The 22294-nt window shown below is 44.2% G+C and overlaps 1 protein-coding gene across 1 annotated transcript in view; it reads left to right on the forward strand.

The window, feature by feature from the left end:
• LOC124287663 (integumentary mucin C.1-like) overlaps positions 1-22294 on the forward strand; it is a 32537-nt gene that overhangs the window by 4631 nt on the left and 5612 nt on the right. Inside the window, exon 2 of the mRNA XM_046724166.1 lies at positions 3185-3258. Within this exon, the coding sequence (XP_046580122.1) occupies positions 3185-3258 (74 nt within the window). The remainder of the gene's footprint in view (positions 1-3184; positions 3259-22294) is intronic.

Genomic DNA, 22294 nt, shown 5'->3' on the forward strand with positions numbered 1-22294 from the left:
GTAATATGACTGACCAAATATGGAATGCGGGGTGGGTATGCAATGCCATGAGGATGGTCACTACGCCAACATTAACGCCAATGCATATTGTACATGAACAGTTAAATTGGCGCTACAACAGGGACAATGCACTAGGGCCAATGATCGTGTCCGCGTGTCCTTGCGGGCCCGTAGCACCTATTCAGAAGTGTGTGTGTGTGTGGTGGGGGGAAACAAAGTCAAATTCGCTTGTGTAGTCTTTTCCTGCAGCAGCATGAAGGAGTAGAGTCTCCAGGTTCTGGTAGAGCATATAGCCAGGTGTCATTTTGGAAACAAAGTCAAATTCGCATTTGTAGTCTTTTCCTGCAGCAGCATTGAGGAGTAGAGTCTCCAGGTTCTGGTAGAGCATATGGCCAGGTTAATTAAACCTGTATCTGATGCAGCTGCTGCCCAAGTCTAGAGTCATGAAATACACTTGTCTGTAATACTCCTCTACTGTCTGAGGTACATGGTGAGGTGCTCCAGGTGCTCTATTCTCTTGGGTGGCCGTTTCGTGCTTGGTAGAACTGGCCCAGTTCCATATTTGCAGCCATCTCATAACATTGTCCTCTAACTTGAGACCAATTCAAATTCAACCCCCGGAGTACATCATTGATTGCCTCAAATATGGTTTAAGCTTCAATGTTAGCAACCTCGTAGAATCCAACAAATTCTTCATGTCCCTCAAAGTTTTCATAAATCCATCTGATGCAGACTACAAGTTGCTCTTTATCAGACACATCAGCACATTCATCTGCCATTGTTGAAAAGAACGTACTTTCGTGAATAGGTTGTATCACCTCTCGCAAGACTGTGTTTGCCATAATATCAAGAAGGAGATTTTGTATCTCAGGCGAAGTATACCTATCTGTTTTCCTTTTCAACCAATTACTCAGAATGGGATCATCTTTGGCTTGGAAGACAAGTAACTGAAGAAAGTTTGAATCAGTCTCAGTTTTGTCACCTCTGAGAGCTAGTCCTTGACGAGCAAGAAACTGTAGACATGACAGGATTTTTAGAAGACATTGGCTGTTTTCCTTTCAAGCTTCGTCAAACTCTGTTGACACCGAATCACCAATGTCTTTTGTATGCAGAGGCAATACAATTACTCTTTCAACTGCTTCTTGATGACTTTTACTCTTTTTATGTTTCTCAAATTTCTCAGTAACCTTCTTCCAGTTGTTGTATTCGTCAAAAATGAAAGCTTTCTCTGTGCAAGGGTTTGAGGGTTTATTTTCTTTGATTGCTTTTATGCAAATGAAACAAAAGACCCTATCTGAGTGTTCATCATAATGAAGTCACTTCCATTTCTGGAACCACCCAGTCTGGTATGTTCTCTTGTGAGTACCATTCTTACGTTTAGGAAATAGTTTCTGTGGTTGGTGTGGTTGGTTACCAACATCTGGAATGTTTGTTTCCTTTGCATCAAAATACTTTGCACTTTTAAATGAGTCACCTTTGATTGATTCCTTTGAGTCTTCACTGGCATTGAAATCAGAAACAGATGGTGTGCAAGTGTTTTCATTCATTGATTCATTTTCACTATCTTTTCCTTGCTGGGCAGTTGAATGTTTCTTGACACCTCGCTTTTCTTTCTCCTTTTCTCAACATGTTGTTCATCTACTTACCACTGCTTTATTTTGTACTTACAAGCAAATGAAAAAGTGTACAAACTGATTTGGCTGGGAGATAGCTCCAGGTCTGTTGTCAAGCATGCTGGCTCGAGTCCATAAAATGTACAGATGTACATACTACGAGGTTCTGAACTAATTAAAGTTCCATTCAAAACTGACCTCAGTGCATATTGGACATCAGAGTATAAAGACACAATCTCACAGTACTCCTTCAGCACCTCTCCTAATGCACACATATGTAGAAATGAGCACCATTGCTTGTCACGGCAGTTCTTTTGAGCTTCAAATAATATTGCTCTCTCCAAATCCTTTGATTCATCAAATATTCTCCAACCCTCATCTGAAAGCAACAAGTTTATATAAGCTCCATCTCCTTGGCCTTTGCACCTTGACATCATGCTGGTGATAGTTGGGACTAGAGAGAGTATAAGGCCCCCGTTTCAAATAAAGTTCTGCACTATCTAAAATGCGAAGACATTTGGAAAGAGATTCATTGCCACAGAGATATAAGGAGGCTGAATTATACAGACAGTCTCCATCTCCTGTACTTCTGTATGCTCTGTAATTTTCAGAATGAACTGAGAAATCATCACGTCTGCAAATACTTTCCTCCATGTCAAATCGATGTGATAAAGTGATGCTTGATGGATATACCAACATACCAACATACTCAGCTGTAGTATAGACGCCGACTACACACACACACATCAGCCCCCCCATGTTTTCATGTTTTGCACGTGAACATGGACAGGTTAAAGTTCGAAATTTACTGTGAAACATCTCAGTGTGCTGAACATTTCAGATTGGCAGTTGTTCTGATATCATTTTTAACTCAGGCTCTACAGATCACGTCTTGAACATGATATGCTAGGTTATGACCTATTATTTATCCTTTGTAATTTGGTTACTGCACACCTTTCATCTTTCCTTGTTGATACACCCTTACAAAACACTGCCAACATGTTCTGTTGATACAGAGTATTTCCAGTTTCAGATTCAGCCATTACACTTAGTCGATGCCTTATTTCTGTAATTAACTGATTTGCACACTCCCTAAGTTACAGTGCATAGAAATCCTGTCGACTCAATCACTCTATCTGTCTTGATATTCAAGATGTGCAAGTATGCCCAAATGAGTATAAACTGAAAACGCGTAGATACTAATATTATATGAGGTTATTACATCAGTGATTGCGTCTCTAGACGTCATTCATCCTGCAGGATGGTTGCAAACAGTATAATTATCCATGGGATTTGAATGGATTTTAATTAAACTCGCTAAGTAAGGACAACATCTGCAAAAAAACGATGTGACCTTTTCGTTCAAAATGCAATATATTATTTGCCCCTTCTATTTTCGACTATTACATTTATTTGTATGCAAGGCAACTAAACTGACTGCAATAAGCTGCCTCGACTAGGGATACCAACCTCGCACAATCATAACTGTTGTGTGTACTGTACTGACCTTTAAAACGTATATATTGTTATACTTATTGTAAGTTATTTTTCCGGTTGTTTTGTTTTTTCAGAAACACTGAGATGTTCTTAAACACCATCTTCAGCTTTGGCGTTGTACTGATGGTGTGCCATGTGGAGAAAGGAGGTAAGGCAACGCACTTGATATCTTGGCCCATTCACCTGATACAGATGCAGTGTTAATACAATGTTAAACTATTCCAAAACATGCCATGCAAAAATAATGAAAAAATATAAAATCTGGAAATTTCTGGAGGAGTTTTCTGTAGTGAGTTGTAAGACTTTAGATTCGTAATCAATGAAACAGATGGAACGTGCATATCCTACGTCCACGTGTTATCAATAAAACAGAAGGAGCCTTCATGTCCGACGTCAACGTGTTATCAATGAAACCGATGGAACCTCCATGTCCGACCTCCATGTGTTATCAATGAAACAGATGAAACCTGCATGTCTAACGTCCATGTGTTATCAATGAAACAGATGGAACCTCCACGTCCGACGTCAACGTGTTATCATTCAAATAGATGGATCCTACATGTCCGACGTCCACGTGTTATGAATGAAACAGATGGAACCTGCATGTCCGATGTCCTCGTGTTATCAATAAAACATATTGAACCTACATGTCCCACCTCCATGTGTTATGAATGAAACAGATGGAACCTGCATGTCCGACATCCACGAGTAATCAATAAAACAGATGGAACCTGCATGTCTGACCTCAACATGTTATCAATGAAACAGTTGGAACCTGCATGTCCGACGTCCACGTGTTATCAATGAAACGGATGGAACCTGCATGTCCTACGTCCACGTGTTTTCAATGAAAAGACGGAACCTGCATGTCCGACGTCCAAGCGTTATCAATGAAACAGATGGAACCTCCATGTCCGACGTCCACGTGTTATCAATGAAACGTGTGGAACCTCCATGTCCGGCGTCCACGTGTTATCAATGAATCAGATGGAACCTCCATGTCAGACCTCCATGTCTTATCAATGGAACAGATGGAACCTCCATGTCCGACGTCCACGTGTTATCAGTGATACAGATGGAATCCGCATGTCCGACGTCCATGTGTTATCAATAAAACAGATGGAACCTGCATGTCTGACCTCCACGTGTTATCAATTAAACAGATGGAACCTCCATGTCCGACGTCAACGTGTGATCAATGAAACAGATGGAACCTACATTTCCGACGTCCACGTGTTATCAATTAAACAGATGGAACCTGCATGTCCGACGTCCACGTGTTATCAGTGATACAGATGGAACCTCCAAGTCCGATGTTCATGTGTTATCAATGAAACATGTGGAACCTGCATGTCCGACGTCCACGTGTTATCAATGAAACCTATGGAACCTACATGTCCGACGTCCACGTTTTATCAATGAAACAGATGGAACCTCCATGTCCGACATCCACGTGTTAACAATGAAACAGATGGAACCTGCATATCCGACGTCCACGTTTTATCAATAAAACAGATGGAACCTGCATGTCTGACCTCAACGTGTTATCAATTAAACAGATGTAACCTCCATGTCCGACGTCCACGTGTTATCAATGAAACAGATGGAACGTACATGTCCGACATCAAAGTGTTATTATTGAAATCGATGGATCCTACATGTCCGACATCCACGTGTTATCAATGAAACGGATGGAACCTACATGTCCGACGTCCATTGGTTATCAATGAAACGGATGGAACCTCCATGTACGACGTCCACGTGTTATCAGTGAAACAGGTGGAACCTACATGTCCGACGTCCACTGGTTATCAATGAAACAGTTGGAACCTCCATGTCCGACGTCCTCGTGTTATCAGTGAAACAGATGAAACCTCCATGTCCGACGTCCATGTGTTATCAATGAAACAGATGGAACCTTCATGTCCGACGTCAAAGTGTTATTATTGAAATCGTTTGATCATACATGTCCGACGTCAACGTGTTATCAATTAAACAGATGGAACCTGCATGTCCGACGTCCAAGTGTTATCAATGAAACAGATGGAACCTAGATGTCCCACCTCCATGTGTTATCAATGAAACATTTGGAACCTACATGTGCGACGTCCACGTGTTATCAATGAAACAGATGGAACCTGCATGTATGACATCCACGTGTTATCAATAAAACAGATGGAACCTCCATGTCCGACGTCCACGTATTATCAATGAAACAGATGGAACCTCCATGTCCGACATCCACATGTTATCAATGAAACAATTTGAACCTACATGTCCGACGTCCACGTGTTATCAATGAAACAGATGGAACCTCCATGTCCGACGTCCACGTGTTATCAATGAAACAGATGGAACCTCCATGTCCGACGTCCACGTGTTATCAGTGAAACAGATGGAACCTGCATGTCTGACCTCCACGTGTTATCAATTAAACAGATGGAACCTCCATGTCCGACGTCCACCTGTTATCAATGAAACAGATGAAACCTACATCTCCGACCTCCATGTGTTATCAATAAAACAGATGGAACCTCCATGTCCGACGTCAAAGTGTTATTATTAAAATCGATGGATCCTACATGTCCGACGTCCACGTCTTATCAATGAAACACATGTAACCTGCATGTCCGATGTCGACGTGTTATCTAGTGAAAGAGATGGAACCTACATCTCCGACCTCCATGTGTTATCAATGAAACAGATGGAACCTCCATGTCCGACGTCCAAGTGTTATCAATGAAACAGATGGAACCTCCATGTCCGACATCAAAGTGTTATTATTGAAATCGATGGATCCTACATGTCCGACGTCCACATGTTATCAATGAAACAGATAGAACCTCCATGTCCGACATCCATGTGTTATCAATGAAACAGATGGAACCTACATGTCCCACCTCAATGTGTTATCAATGAAACAGATGAACCTACATGTCCCACCTCCATGTGTTATCAAGTGAAACAGATGGAACCTCCATGTCCGACGTCCACGTGTGTTATCAATGAAACAGATGGAACCTCCATGTCCGACATCAAACTGTTATTATTGAAATCGATGGATCCTACATGTCCGACGTCCACGTGTTATCAATGAAACAGATGGAACCTCCATGTCCTACGTCCACGTGTTATCAATGAAACAGTTGGAACCTCCATGTCCGACGTCCACGTGTTATCAGTGAAACAGATGGAACCTCCATGTCCGACGTCCATGTGTTATCAATGAAACAGATGGAACCTTCATGTCCGACGTCAAAGTGTTATTATTGAAATCGATGGATCCTACATGTCCGACGTCAACGTGTTATCAATGAAACAGATGGAACCTGCATGTCCGACGTCCACGTGTTATCAATGAAACAGATGGAACCTCCATGTCCGACGTCCATGTGTTATCAATGAAACAGATGGAACCTACATGTCCGACGTCCACGTGTTATCAATGAAACAGATGGAACCTGCATGTATGACCTCCACGTGTTATCAATGAAACAGATGGAACCTCCATGTCCGACGTCCACGTGTTATCAATGAAACAGATGGAACCTCCATGTCCGACGTCCACGTGTTATCAATGAAACAGATGGAACCTACATGTCCGACGTCCACGTGTTATCAATGAAACAGATGGAACCTCCATGTCCGACGTCCACGTGTTATCAATGAAACAGATGGAACCTCCATGTCCGACGTCCACGTGTTATCAGTGAAACAGATGGAACCTGCATGTCCGACGTCCACGTGTTATCAATGAAACAGATGGAACCTCCATGTCCGACGTCCACGTGTTATCAATGAAACAGATGGAACCTACATGTCCGACGTCCACGTGTTATCAATGAAACAGATGGAACCTCCATGTCCGACGTCAAAGTGTTATTATTGAAATCGATGGATCCTACATGTCCGACGTCCACGTGTTATCAATGAAACACATGTAACCTGCATGTCCGATGTCGACGTGTTATCAAGTGAAAGAGATGGAACCTACATCTCCGACCTCCATGTGTTATCAATGAAACAGATGGAACCTCCATGTCCGACGTCCACGTGTTATCAATGAAACAGATGGAACCTCCATGTCCGACATCAAAGTGTTATTATTGAAATCGATGGATCCTACATGTCCGACGTCCACGTGTTATCAATGAAACAGATGGAACCTCCATGTCCGACGTCCACGTGTTATCAATGAAACAGATGGAACCTACATGTCCGACCTCCATGTGTTATCAATGAAACAGATGGAACCTCCATGTCCGACGTCCACGTGTTATCAATGAAACAGATGGAACCTCCATGTCCGACGTCCACGTGTTATCAATGAAACAGATGGAACCTCCATGTCCGACATCAAAGTGTTATTATTGAAATCGATGGATCCTACATGTCCGACGTCCACGTGTTATCAATGAAACAGATGGAACCTCCATGTCCGACGTCCACGTGTTATCAATGAAACAGATGGAACCTCCATGTCCGACGTCCACGTGTTATCAATGAAACAGATGGAACCTCCATGTCCGACGTCCATGTGTTATCAATGAAACAGATGGAACCTCCATGTCCGACGTCCACGTGTTATCAATGAAACAGATGGAACCATACATGTCCGACGTCCACGTGTTATCAATGAAACAGATGGAACCTGCATGTCCGACGTCCACGTGTTATCAATGAAACAGATGGAACCTACATGTCCGACGTCCACGTGTTATCAATGAAACAGATGGAACCTTCCATGTCCGACGTCCACGTGTTATCAATGAAACAGATGGAACCTGCATGTCCGACATCCACGTGTTATCAATGAAACAGATGGAACCTCCATGTCCGACGTCCACGTGTTATCAATGAAACAGATGGAACCACATGTCCGACGTCCACGTGTTATCAATGAAACAGATGGAACCTCCATGTCCGACGTCCACGTGTTATCAATGAAACAGATGGAACCTCCATGTCCGACGTCCACGTGTTATCAATGAAACAGATGGAACCTCCATGTCCGACGTCCACGTGTTATCAATGAAACAGATGGTGCATGTCCGACGTCCACGTGTTATCAATGAAACAGATGGAACCTGCATGTCCGACGTCCACGTGTTATCAATGAAACAGATGGAACCTCCATGTCCGACGTCCACCGTGTTATCAATGAAACAGATGGAACCTCCATGTCCGACGTCCACGTGTTATCAATGAAACAGATGGAACCTCCATGTCCGACGTCAAAGTGTTATTATTGAAATCGATGGATCCTACATGTCCGACGTCCACGTGTTATCAATGAAACAGATGGAACCTGCATGTCCGATGTCCACGTGTTATCAATGAAACAGATGGAACCTCCATGTCCGACGTCCACGTGTTATCAATGAAACAGATGGAACCCATGTCCGATGTCCCGACGTGGAACACGTGTTATCAATGAAACAGATGGAACCTCCATGTCCGACGTCCACGTGTTATCAATGAAACAGATGGAACCTGCATGTCCGACGTCCACGTGTTATCAATGAAACAGATGGAACCTGCATGTCCGACGTCCACGTGTTATCAATGAAACAGATGGAACCTCCATGTCCGACGTCCACGTGTTATCAATGAAACAGATGGAACCTCCATGTCCGACGTCCACGTGTTATCAATGAAACAGATGGAACCATCCATGTCCGACGTCAAAGTGTTATCAATGAAATCGATGGAACCTACATGTCCGACGTCCACGTGTTATCAATGAAACAGATGGAACCTGCATGTCCGACGTCCACGTGTTATCAATGAAACAGATGGAACCTCCATGTCCGACGTCCACGTGTTATCAATGAAACAGATGGAACCTGCATGTCCGACGTCCACGTGTTATCAATGAAACAGATGGAATCAACGTCCAATCAATGATGGAACCTCCATGTCCGACGTCCACGTGTTATCAATGAAACAGATGGAACCTCCATGTCCGACGTCCACGTGTTATCAATGAAACAGATGGAACCTCCATGTCCGACGTCCACGTGTTATCAATGAAACAGATGGAACCTCCATGTCCGACGTCCACGTGTTATCAATGAAACAGATGGAACCTGCATGTCCGACGTCCACGTGTTATCAATGAAACAGATGGAACCTCCATGTCCGACGTCCACGTGTTATCAATGAAACAGATGGAACCTCCATGTCCGACATCAAAGTGTTATTATCAATGAAATCGATGGAACCTACATGTCCGACGTCCACGTGTTATCAATGAAACAGATGGAACCTCCATGTCCGACGTCCACGTGTTATCAATGAAACATGAGGAACCTGCATGTCCGACGTCCATGTGTTATCAGTGATACAGATGGAACCTCCAAGTCCGATGTTCACGTGTTATCAATGAAACATGAGGAACCTGCATGTCCGACGTCCACGTGTTATCAATGAAACAGATGGAACCTGCATGTCCGACGTCCACGTGTTATCAATGAAACAGATGGAACCTCCATGTCCGACGTCCACGTGTTATCAATGAAACAGATGGAACCTCCATGTCCGACGTCCACGTGTTATCAATGAAACAGATGGAACCTCCATGTCCGACGTCCACGTGTTATCAATGAAACAGATGGAACCTCCATGTCCGACGTCCACGTGTTATCAATGAAACAGATGGAACCTGCATGTCCGACGTCCACGTGTTATCAATGAAACAGATGGAACCTACATGTCCGACGTCCACGTGTTATCAATGAAACAGATGGAACCTCCATGTCCGACCGATGTCCACGTGTTATCAATGAAACAGATGGAACCTGCATGTCCGACGTCCACGTGTTATCAATGAAACAGATGGAACCTCCATGTCCGACGTCCACGTGTTATCAATGAAACAGATGGAACCTCCATGTCCGACGTCCACGTGTTATCAATGAAACAGATGGAACCTCCATGTCCGACGTCCACGTGTTATCAATGAAACAGATGGAACCTCCATGTCCGACGTCCACGTGTTATCAATGAAACAGATGGAACCTCCATGTCCGACGTCCACGTGTTATCAATGAAACAGATGGAACCTCCATGTCCGACGTCCACGTGTTATCAATGAAACAGATGGAACCTCCATGTCCGACGTCCACGTGTTATCAATGAAACAGATGGAACCTCCATGTCCGACGTCCACGTGTTATCAATGAAACAGATGGAACCTCCATGTCCGACGTCCACGTGTTATCAATGAAACAGATGGAACCTGCATGTCCGACGTCCACGTGTTATCAATGAAACAGATGGAACCTGCATGTCCGACGTCCACGTGTTATCAATGAAACAGATGGAACCTCCATGTCCGACGTCCACGTGTTTATCAATGAAACAGATGGAACCTCCATGTCCGACGTCCACGTGTTATCAATGAAACAGATGGAACCTCCATGTCCGACGTCCACGTGTTATCAATGAAACAGATGGAACCTCCATGTCCGACATCAACGTGTTATCAATGAAACAGATGGAACCTGCATGTCCGACGTCCACGTGTTATCAATGAAACAGATGGAACCTGCATGTCCGACCTCCACGTGTTATCAATGAAACAGATGGAACCTCCATGTCCGACGTCCACGTGTTATCAATGAAACAGATGGAACCTCCATGTCCGACGTCCACGTGTTATCAATGAAACAGATGGAACCTCCATGTCCGACGTCAAAGTGTTATCAATGAAACAGATGGAACCTACATGTCCGACGTCCACGTGTTATCAATGAAACAGATGGAACCTGCATGTCCGACGTCCATGTGTTATCAATGAAACAGATGGAACCTCCATGTCCGACGTCCACGTGTTATCAATGAAACAGATGGAACCTGCATGTCTGACCTCCACGTGTTATCAATTAAACAGATGGAACCACCATGTCCGACGTCCACGTGTTATCAATGAAACAGATGGAACCTGCATGTCCGACGTCCACGTGTTATCAATGAAACAGATGGAACCTACATGTCCGACGTCCACGTGTTATCAATGAAACAGATGGAACCTCCATGTCCGACGTCCACGTGTTATCAATGAAACAGATGGAACCTCCATGTCTGACGTCCACGTGTTATCAATTAAACAGATGGAACCTCCATGTCCGACGTCCACGTGTTATCAATGAAACAGATGGAACCTCCATGTCCGACATCCATGTGTTATCAATGAAACAGATGGAACCTACATGTCCGACCTCCATGTGTTATAATGAAACAGATGGAACCTCCATGTCCGACGTCCACGTGTTATCAATGAAACAGATGGAACCTGCATGTCCGACGTCCACGTGTTATCAATGAAACAGATGGAACCTCCATGTCCGACGTCCACGTGTTATCAGTGATACAGATGGAACCTCCAAGTCCGATGTTCACGTGTTATCAATGAAACATGAGGAACCTGCATGTCCGACGTCCACGTGTTATCAATGAAACGGATGGAAGCTGCATGTCCGACGTCCACTGGTTATCAATGAAACGGATGGAACCTGCATGTCCGACGTCCACGTGTTATCAGTGAAACAGATGGAACCTCCATGTCCGACGTCCACGTGTTATCAATGAAACAGATGGAACCTCCATGTCCGACGTCCACGTGTTATCAGTGAAACAGATGGAACCTCCATGTCCGACGTCCATGTGTTATCAATGAAACAGATGGAACCTTCATGTCCGACGTCAACGTGTTATCATTGAAATAGATGGATCCTACATGTCCGACGTCCACGTGTTATGAATGAAACAGATGGAACCTGCATGTCCGATGTCCTCGTGTTATCAATAAAACAGATCGAACTTACATGTCCCACCTCCATGTGTTATGAATGAAACAGATGGAACCTACATGTCCGACATCCACGAATAATCAATAAAACAGATGGAACCTGCATGTCTGACCTCCACATGTTATCAATGAAACAGATGGAACCTGCATGTCCGACGTCCACGTGTTATCAATGAAACGGATGGAACCTGCATGTCCTACGTCCACGTGTTATCAATGAAAAAGACGGAACCTGCATGTCCGACGTCCACGCGTTATCAATGAAACAGATGGAACCTCCATGTCCGACGTCCACGTGTTATCAATGAAACAGATGGAACCTCCATGTCCGACGTCCACGTGTTATCAATGAAACAGATGGAACCTCCATGTCCGACGTCCACGTGTTATCAATGAAACAGATGGAACCTCCATGTCCGACGTCCACGTGTTATCAATGAAACAGATGGAACCTCCATGTCCGACGTCCACGTGTTATCAATGAAACAGATGGAACCTCCATGTCCGACGTCCACGTGTTATCAATGAAACAGATGGAACCTCCATGTCCGACGTCAACGTGTTATCAATGAAACAGATGGAACCTGCATGTCCGACGTCCACGTGTTATCAATGAAACAGATGGAACCTGCATGTCCGACGTCCACGTGTATCAATCAATGGAAAACGTCCAGTTATCAGTGAACCTGCATGTCCGATGTTCACGTGTTATCAATGAAACAGATGGAACCTCCATGTCCGACGTCCACGTGTTATCAATGAAACCAGATGGAACCTCCATGTCCGACGTCCACGTTTTATCAATGAAACAGATGGAACCTCCATGTCCGACATCAACGTGTTAACAATGAAACAGATGGAACCTGCATGTCCGACGTCCACGTGTGATCAGTGAAACAGATGGAACCTGCATGTCCGACGTCCACGTGTTATCAATGAAACAGATGGAACCTGCATGTCCGACGTCCACGTGTTATCAATGAAACAGATGGAACCTCCATGTCCGACGTCCACGTGTTATCAATGAAACAGATGGAACCTCCATGTCCGACATCAAAGTGTTATTATTGAAATCGATGGATCCTACATGTCCGACGTCCACGTGTTATCAATGAAACAGATGGAACCTGCATGTCCGACGTCCACGTGTTATCAATGAAACAGATGGAACCTCCATGTCCGACGTCCACGTGTTATCAGTGAAACAGATGGAACCTGCATGTCCGACCTCCACGTGTTATCAATTAAACAGATGGAACCTCCATGTCCGACGTCCACGTGTGATCAATGAAACAGATGGAACCTGCATGTCCGACGTCCACGTGTTATCAATGAAACAGATGGAACCTACATGTCCGACGTCCACGTGTTATCAATGAAACAGATGGAACCTCCATGTCCGACGTCCACGTGTTATCAATGAAACAGATGGAACCTGCATGTCTGACCTCCACGTGTTATCAATTAAACAGATGGAACCTCCATGTCCGACGTCCACGTGTTATCAATGAAACAGATGGAACGTACATGTCCGACATCAAAGTGTTATTATTGAAATCGATGGATCCTACATGTCCGACATCCACGTGTTATCAGTGATACAGATGGAACCTCCAAGTCCGATGTTCACGTGTTATCAATGAAACATGAGGAACCTGCATGTCCGACGTCCATGTGTTATCAATGAAACAGATGGAACCTCCATGTCCGACGTCCACGTGTTATCAATGAAACAGATGGAACCTGCATGTCCGACGTCCACGTGTTATCAATGAAACAGATGGAACCTGCATGTCCGACGTCCACGTGTTATCAATGAAACGGATGGAACCTGCATGTCCGACGTCCACGTGTTATCAATGAAACAGATGGAACCTCCATGTCCGACGTCCACGTGTTATCAATGAAACAGATGGAACCTCCATGTCCGACGTCCACGTGTTATCAGTGAAACAGATGGAACCTCCATGTCCGACGTCCATGTGTTATCAATGAAACAGATGGAACCTCCATGTCCGACGTCAACGTGTTATCATTGAAATAGATGGATCCTACATGTCCGACGTCCACGTGTTATGAATGAAACAGATGGAACCTGCATGTCCGATGTCCTCGTGTTATCAATAAAACAGATCGAACTTACATGTCCCACCTCCATGTGTTATGAATGAAACAGATGGAACCTACATGTCCGACATCCACGAATAATCAATAAAACAGATGGAACCTGCATGTCTGACCTCCACATGTTATCAATGAAACAGTTGGAACCTGCATGTCCGACGTCCACGTGTTATCAATGAAACGGATGGAACCTGCATGTCCTACGTCCACGTGTTATCAATGAAAAGACGGAACTCATGTCACGACGTTATCAATGAAACAGATGGAACCTGCATGTCCGACGTCCACGCGTTATCAATGAAACAGATGGAACCTCCATGTCCGACGTCCACGTGTTATCAATGAAACAGATGGAACCTCCATGTCCGACGTCCACGTGTTATCAATGAAACAGATGGAACCTCCATGTCCGACGTCCACGTGTTATCAATGAAACAGATGGAACCTCCGATGTCCGACGAACCTCCATGTCCGACGTCCACGTGTTATCAATGAAACAATGAAACAGATGGAACCTCCATGTCCGGCGTCCACGTTTTATCAATGAAACAGATGGAACCTCCATGTCCGACATCAACGTGTTAACAATGAAACAGATGGAACCTGCATATCCGACGTCCACGTGTGATCAGTGAAACAGATGGAACCTGCATGTCCGACGTCCACGTTTTATAAATAAAACAGATGGAACCTCCATGTCCGACGTCCACGTGTTATCAGTGATACAGATGGAACCTCCAAGTCCGATGTTCACGTGTTATCAATGAAACATGAGGAACCTCCATGTCCGACGTCCACGTGTTATCAATGAAACCTATGGAACCTCCATGTCCGACGTCCACGTTTTATCAATGAAACAGATGGAACCTCCATGTCCGACATCAACGTGTTAACAATGAAACAGATGGAACCTGCATATCCGACGTCCACGTGTGATCAGTGAAACAGATGGAACCTGCATGTCCGACGTCCACGTTTTATAAATAAAACAGATGTAACCTCCATGTCCGACGTCCACGTGTTATCAATGAAACAGATGGAACGTACATGTCCGACATCAAAGTGTTATTATTGAAATCGATGGATCCTACATGTCCGAAATCCACGTGTTATCAATGAAACGGATGGAACCTGCATGTCCGACGTCCACTGGTTATCAATGAAACGGATGGAACCTGCATGTCCGACGTCCACGTGTTATCAGTGAAACAGGTGGAACCTCCATGTCCGACGTCCACGTGTTATCAATGAAACAGTTGGAACCTCCATGTCCGACGTCAACGTGTTATCAGTGAAACAGATGGAACCTCCATGTCCGACGTCCATGTGTTATCAATGAAACAGATGGAACCTTCATGTCCGACGTCAACGTGTTATCATTGAAATAGATGGATCCTACATGTCCGACGTCCACGTGTTATGAATGAAACAGATGGAACCTGCATGTCCGATGTCCTCGTGTTATCAATAAAACAGATCGAACTTACATGTCCCACCTCCATGTGTTATGAATGAAACAGATGGAACCTGCATGTCCGACATCCACGCGTTATCAATAAAACAGATGGAACCTGCATGTCTGACCTCCACATGTTATCAATGAAACAGTTGGAACCTGCATGTCCGACGTCCACGTGTTATCAATGAAACGGATGGAACCTGCATGTCCTACGTCCACGTGTTATCAATGAAAAAGATGGAACCTGCATGTCCGACGTCCACGCGTTATCAATGAAACTGATGGAACCTCCATGTCCGACGTCCACGTATTATCAATGAAACAGATGGAACCTCCATGTCCGACATCCACATGTTATCAATGAAACAATTTGAACCTACATGTCCGACGTCAACGTGCTATCAATGAAAAGATGGAACCTGCTTGTCTGACGTCCTCGTGTTATCAATGAAACAGATGGAAGCTCCATGTCCGACGTCCACATGGTATCAATGAAACAGATGGAACCTACATGTCCGACGTCCATGTGTTATCAGTGAAACAGATGGAACCTCCATGTCCGACGTCCACGTGTTATCAGTGAAACAGATGGAACCTGTATGTCTGACCTCCGCGTGTTATCAATTAAACAGATGGAACCTTCATGTCCGACGTCCAAGTGTGATCAATGAAGCAGATGGAACCTGCATGTCTGACGTCCACGTGTTATCAATGATACAGATGGAAGCTCCATGTCCGACGTCCACGTGTTATCAATGAAACATTTGGAACTTCCATGTCCGACCTCCACGCGTTATCAATGAAACAGATGGAACTTACATCTCCGACCTCCATTTGTTATCAATAAAACAGATGGAACCTCCATGTCCGACGTCAAAGTGTTATTATTAAAATCGATGGATCCTACATGTCCGACGTCCACGTGTTATCAATGAAACACATGTAACCTGCATGTCCGATGTCGACGTGTTATCAAGTGAAAGAGATGGAACCTACATCTCCGACCTCCAAGTATTATCAATGAAACAGATGGAACCTTCATGTCCCACCTCCATGTGTTATCAATGAAACAGATGGAACCTACATGTCCCACCTCCATGTGTTATCAAGTGAAACAGATGGAACCTCCATGTCCGACCTCCACGTGTTATAAATGAAACAGATGGAACCTTCATGTCCGACGTCCACGTGTAATCAATGAAACAGATGGAACCTACATGTCCCACCTCCCTGTGTTATCAATGAAACAGATGGAACCTACATGTCCGACGTCCACGTGTTATCAATGAAACATGAGGAACCTGCATGTCCGACGTCCACGTGTTATCAATGAAACCTATGGAACCTACATGTCCGACGTCCACGTTTTATCAATGAAACAGATGGAACCTCCATGTCCGACATCAACGTGTTAACAATGAAACAGATGGAACCTGCATGTCCGACGTCAACGTGTGATCAGTGAAACAGATGGAACCTGCATGTCCGACGTCCACGTTTTATCAATAAAACAGATGGAACCTGCATGTCTGACCTCCACGTGTTATCAATTAAACACATGTAACCTCCATGTCCGACGTCCATGTGTTATCAATGAAACGTGTGGAACCTCCTTGTCCAGCGTCCACGTGTTATCAATGAATCAGGTGGAACCTCCATGTGCGACCTCCATGTCTTATCAATGGAACAGATGGAACCTCCATGTCCAACGTCCACGTGTTATCAGTGATACAGATGGAATCCGCATGTCCGACGTCCATGTGCTCTCAATTAAACAGATGGAACCTACATGTCCGACGTCAACGTGTTATCAATGAAACAGATGGAACCTCCATGTCCGACCTCCACGGTTATCAATCAAACAGATGGAACCTTCATGTCCGACGTCCACGTGTTATCAATGAAACAGATGGAACCTCCATGTCCGACATCAAAGTGTTATTATTGAAATCGATGGATCCTACATGTCCGACGTCCACGTGTTATCAATGAAACACATGTAACCTGCATGTCCCATGTCGACGTGTTATCAAGTGAAAGAGATGGAACCTACATCTCCGACCTCCATGTGTTATCAATGAAACAGATGGAACCTCCATGTCCGACGTCCACGTGTTATCAATGAAACAGATGGAACCTCCATGTCCGACATCAAAGTGCTATTATTGAAATCGATGGATCCTACATATCCGACGTCCACGTGTTATCAATGGAACAGATGGAACCTGCATTTCCGATGTCCACGTGTTATCAATGAAACAGATGGAACCTACATGTCCCACCACCATGTGTTATGAATGAAACAGATGGAACCTGCATGTCCAACATCCACGAGTAATCAATAAAACAGATGGAACCTGCATGTCTGACCTCCACATGTTATCAATGAAACAGATGGAACCTGCATGTCCGACGTCCACGTGTTATAAATGAAACGGATGGAACCTGCATGTCCTACGTCCACGTGTTATCAATGAAAAAGACGGAACCTGCATGTCCGACGTCCACGCGTTATCAATGAAACAGATGGAACCTCGCATGTCCGACGTCCACGTGTTATCAGTGATACAGACGGAATCCGTATGTCCGACGTCCATGTGTTATCAATAAAACAGATGGAACCTGCATGTCTGATATCCACGTGTTATCAATTAAACAGATGGAACCTCCATGTCCGACGTCAACGTGTTATCAATGAAACAGATGGAACCTGCATTTCCGACTTCCACGTGTTATCAATTAAACAGATGGAACCTGCATGTCCGACATCCACGTGTTATCAATGAAACATGAGGAACCTGCATGTCCGACGTCCACGTGTTATCAATTAAAGAGATGGAACCTGCATGTCCGACGTCAACGTGTTATCAATGAAACATGAGGAACCTGCATGTCCGACGTCCACGTTGTTATCAATGAAACAGATGGAACCTACATGTCCGACGTCCACGTGTTATCAATGAAACAGATGGAACCTCCATGTCCGACATCAACGTGTTATCAATGAAACAGATGGAACCTGCATGTCCGACGTCCACGTGTTATCAATGAAACAGATGGAACCTGCATGTCCGACGTCCACGTGTTATCAATGAAACAGATGGAACCTCCATGTCCGACATCAAAGTGTTATCAATGAAACAGATGGAACCTACATGTCCGACGTCCACGTGTTATCAATGAAACAGATGGAACCTCCATGTCCGACATCCATGTGTTATCAATGAAACAGATGGAACCTACATGTCCCACCTCCATGTGTTATCAATGAAACAGATGGAACCTACATGTCCAACCTCCATGTGTTATCAAGTGAAACAGATGGAACCTCCATGTCCGACCTCCACGTGTTATCAATGAAACAGATGGAACCTTCATGTCCGACGTCCACGTGTTATCAATGAAACAGTGGAATCAATGAAACAGATGCAACCTTCATGTCCGACGTCCACGTGTTATCAATGAAACAGATGGAACCTCCATGTCCGACATCAAAGTGTTATTATTGAAATCGATGGATCCTACATGTCCGACGTCCACGTGTTATCAATGAAACACATGTAACCTGCATGTCCGATGTCGACGTGTTATCAAGTGAAAGAGATGGAACCTACATCTCCGACCTCCATGTGTTATCAATGAAACAGATGGAACCTCCATGTCCGACATCAAAGTGTTATTATTGAAATCGATGGATCCTACATGTCCGACGTCCACGTGTTATCAATGAAACAGATGGAACCTACATGTCCGATGTCCACGTGTTATCAATGAAACAGATGGAACCTACATGTCCCACCACCATGTGTTATGAATGAAACAGATGGAACCTGCATGTCCGACGTATCAAATCAAAGACATCCACGAGTAATCAATAAAACAGATGGAACCTGCATGTCTGACCTCCACATGTTATCAATGAAACAGATGGAACCTTCATGTCCGACGTTCACGTGTTATCAATGAAACAGATGGAACCTCCATGTCCGACATCAACGTGTTATTATTGAAATCGATGGATCCTACATGTCCAACGTCCACGTGTTATCAATGAAACACATGTAACCTGCATGTCCGATGTCGACGTGTTATCAAGTGAAAGAGATGGAACCTACATCTCCGACCTCCATGTGTTATCAATGAAACAGATGGAACCTCCATGTCCGACATCAAAGTGTTATTATTGAAATCGATGGATGCTACATGTCCGACGTCCACGTGTTATCAATGAAACAGATGGAACCTACATGTCCGATGTCCACGTGTTATCAATGAAACAGATGGAACCTACATGTCCCACCACCATGTGTTATGAATGAAACAGATGGAACCTGCATGTCCGACATCCACGTGTAATCAATAAAACAGATGGAACCCGCATGTCTGACCTCCACATGTTATCAATGAAACAGATGGAACCTTCATGTCCGACGTCCACGTGTTATCAATGAAACAGATGGAACCTCCATGTCCGACATCAAAGTGTTATTATTGAAATCGATGGAACCTACATGTCCAACGTCCACGTGTTATCAATGAAACAGATGGAACCTGCATGTCCGATGTCGACGTGTTATCAATGAAAGAGATGGAACCTACATGTCCGACCTCCATGTGTTATCAATGAAACAGATGGAACCTCCATGTCCGACATCAAAGTGTTATTATTGAAATCGATGGATCCTACATGTCCGACGTCCACGTGTTATCAATGAAACAGATGGAACCTCCATGTCCGACGTCCACGTGTTATCAATGAAACAGATGGAACTCCATGTCCATGTCACGCGTTATCCACAGATGGAACCTGTTGTGAATCAAACATCAATGGAACAGATGGAACCTACATGTCCGACGTCCACGTTTTATCAATAAAACAGATGGAACCTGCATGTCCGACATCCACGTGTTATCAATGAAACAGATGGAACCTCCATGTCCGACGTCAAAGTGTTATTATTGAAATCGATGGATCCTACATGTCCGACGTCCACGTGTTATCAATGAAACAGATGGAACCTGCATGTCCACGTGTTATCAATGAAACAGATGGAACGTACATGTCCCACCTCCATGTGTTATCAATGAAACAGATGGAACCTACATGTCCGACGTCCACGTGTTATCAATGAAACAGATGGAACCTCCATGTCTGACCTCCACGTGTTATCAATTAAACAGATGGAACCTGCATGTCCGATGTCCACGTGTTATCAATGAAACAGATAGAACCTGCATGTCCGACGTCCACCTGTTATCACTGAAACCGATGGATCATACATGTCCGACATCCATGTGTTATCAATGAAACGGATGGAACCGACATGTCCGACGTCCACTGGTTATCAATGAAACAGATGGAACCTCCATGTCCGACGTCGTCGTGTTATCAGTGAAACAGGTGGAACCTACATGTCCGACGTCCACGTGTTATCAATGAAACAGTTGGAACCTCCATGTCCGACGTCCACGTGTCATCAATGAAACAGGTGGAACCTGCATGTCCGACGTCCACGTGTTATCAATAAAACAGTTGGAACCTACATGTCCGACGTCCACATGTTATCAATGAAACCGATGGAACCTGCATGTCCGACCTCCACGTGTTATCAATAAAACAGATGGAACCTGCATGTCCGACGTCCACGTGTTATCAATGAAACAGATGGAACCTCCATGTCCGACGTCCACATGTTATCAATGAAACAGATGGAACCTCCATGTCCGACCTTCACGTGTTATCAATAAAACAGATGGAACCTGCATGTTCGACCTCCACGTGTTATCAATGAAACAGATGGAACCTCCATGTCCGACGTCCACGTGTTATCAATGATACAGATGGAACCTGCCTACTTCTTAGGCTGGCGCAACAGAGACGGAATGATCTTTTTCCTGCGGTTAACTTTACATGTTATTCACGGACGTATCACTGGGCACACGGGGTTCGTGTTGTTAGTGACCACCTCCAACATGAGATCATAATCAGGATACCATGGATAGCACTCAGTCAAGATGTATCACCATCGGATATCTCTGGGATATCCTTGGACATCAAATGGCACCAACCACTCTCAACGAACTTGGCGCTGCCCTGCAGGAAGGATGCGATGGAATGACATTTGACGTTTCATTAGGATGATGCTTCATCGAATCCTGAATTGTCTTAATAATTGGGAGGGATTCACGCGATATTAAAGAGCTTCATGGTAAATTACCTGATGGTGAGGAGGGCAATTTAGCCAGTCATCTATCAAAATCCATGGTCATCTGACGTTCAACGACGAATGCAAATTTCAGTCAGATGGCCATAGTACACTGATATAAGATATAACATGTTTGGCACCTTTTTATTGACTCCTTTACTCATTGATAGAGCTGTGGTGTCAAGCGTCAAAACTTAAAATGCGTCAACCCGAGGTATATCAAGGTGTATTTGGTATAGTTGGAAATATCTGCTTTCCCAAAACCAACATTGCCAGATTTACAATGGTCAAGCAGCTTTTGTTTTTGACGTGATACCACGGTAACCATGCTACTTTGTAAAGAACATTTTAGTTACGTTTCAATGGATATTTTATAATTTCATTTTTGAGAATATTTGTTCTGTTCCGAGCACTGCTCCATTAATATATGTAGACCAACGGGGACATGGCCTCAATAATCGATTTGTTACTACTCGTATTGAAATTCAATGTCTTATCCGAATTAGTTCGAACTGCTGGATACATTATGTGAAAAGCTACATGCCTTTGGTATCCTAGGAAAACTGACAGGTGAATTTCAGGC

This window comes from Haliotis rubra, unplaced genomic scaffold (genome assembly GCF_003918875.1).
Source record: "Haliotis rubra isolate DU_JTF1 unplaced genomic scaffold, ASM391887v1 Scf404, whole genome shotgun sequence".
Classification (NCBI taxonomy): Eukaryota; Metazoa; Mollusca; class Gastropoda; order Lepetellida; family Haliotidae; genus Haliotis; species Haliotis rubra.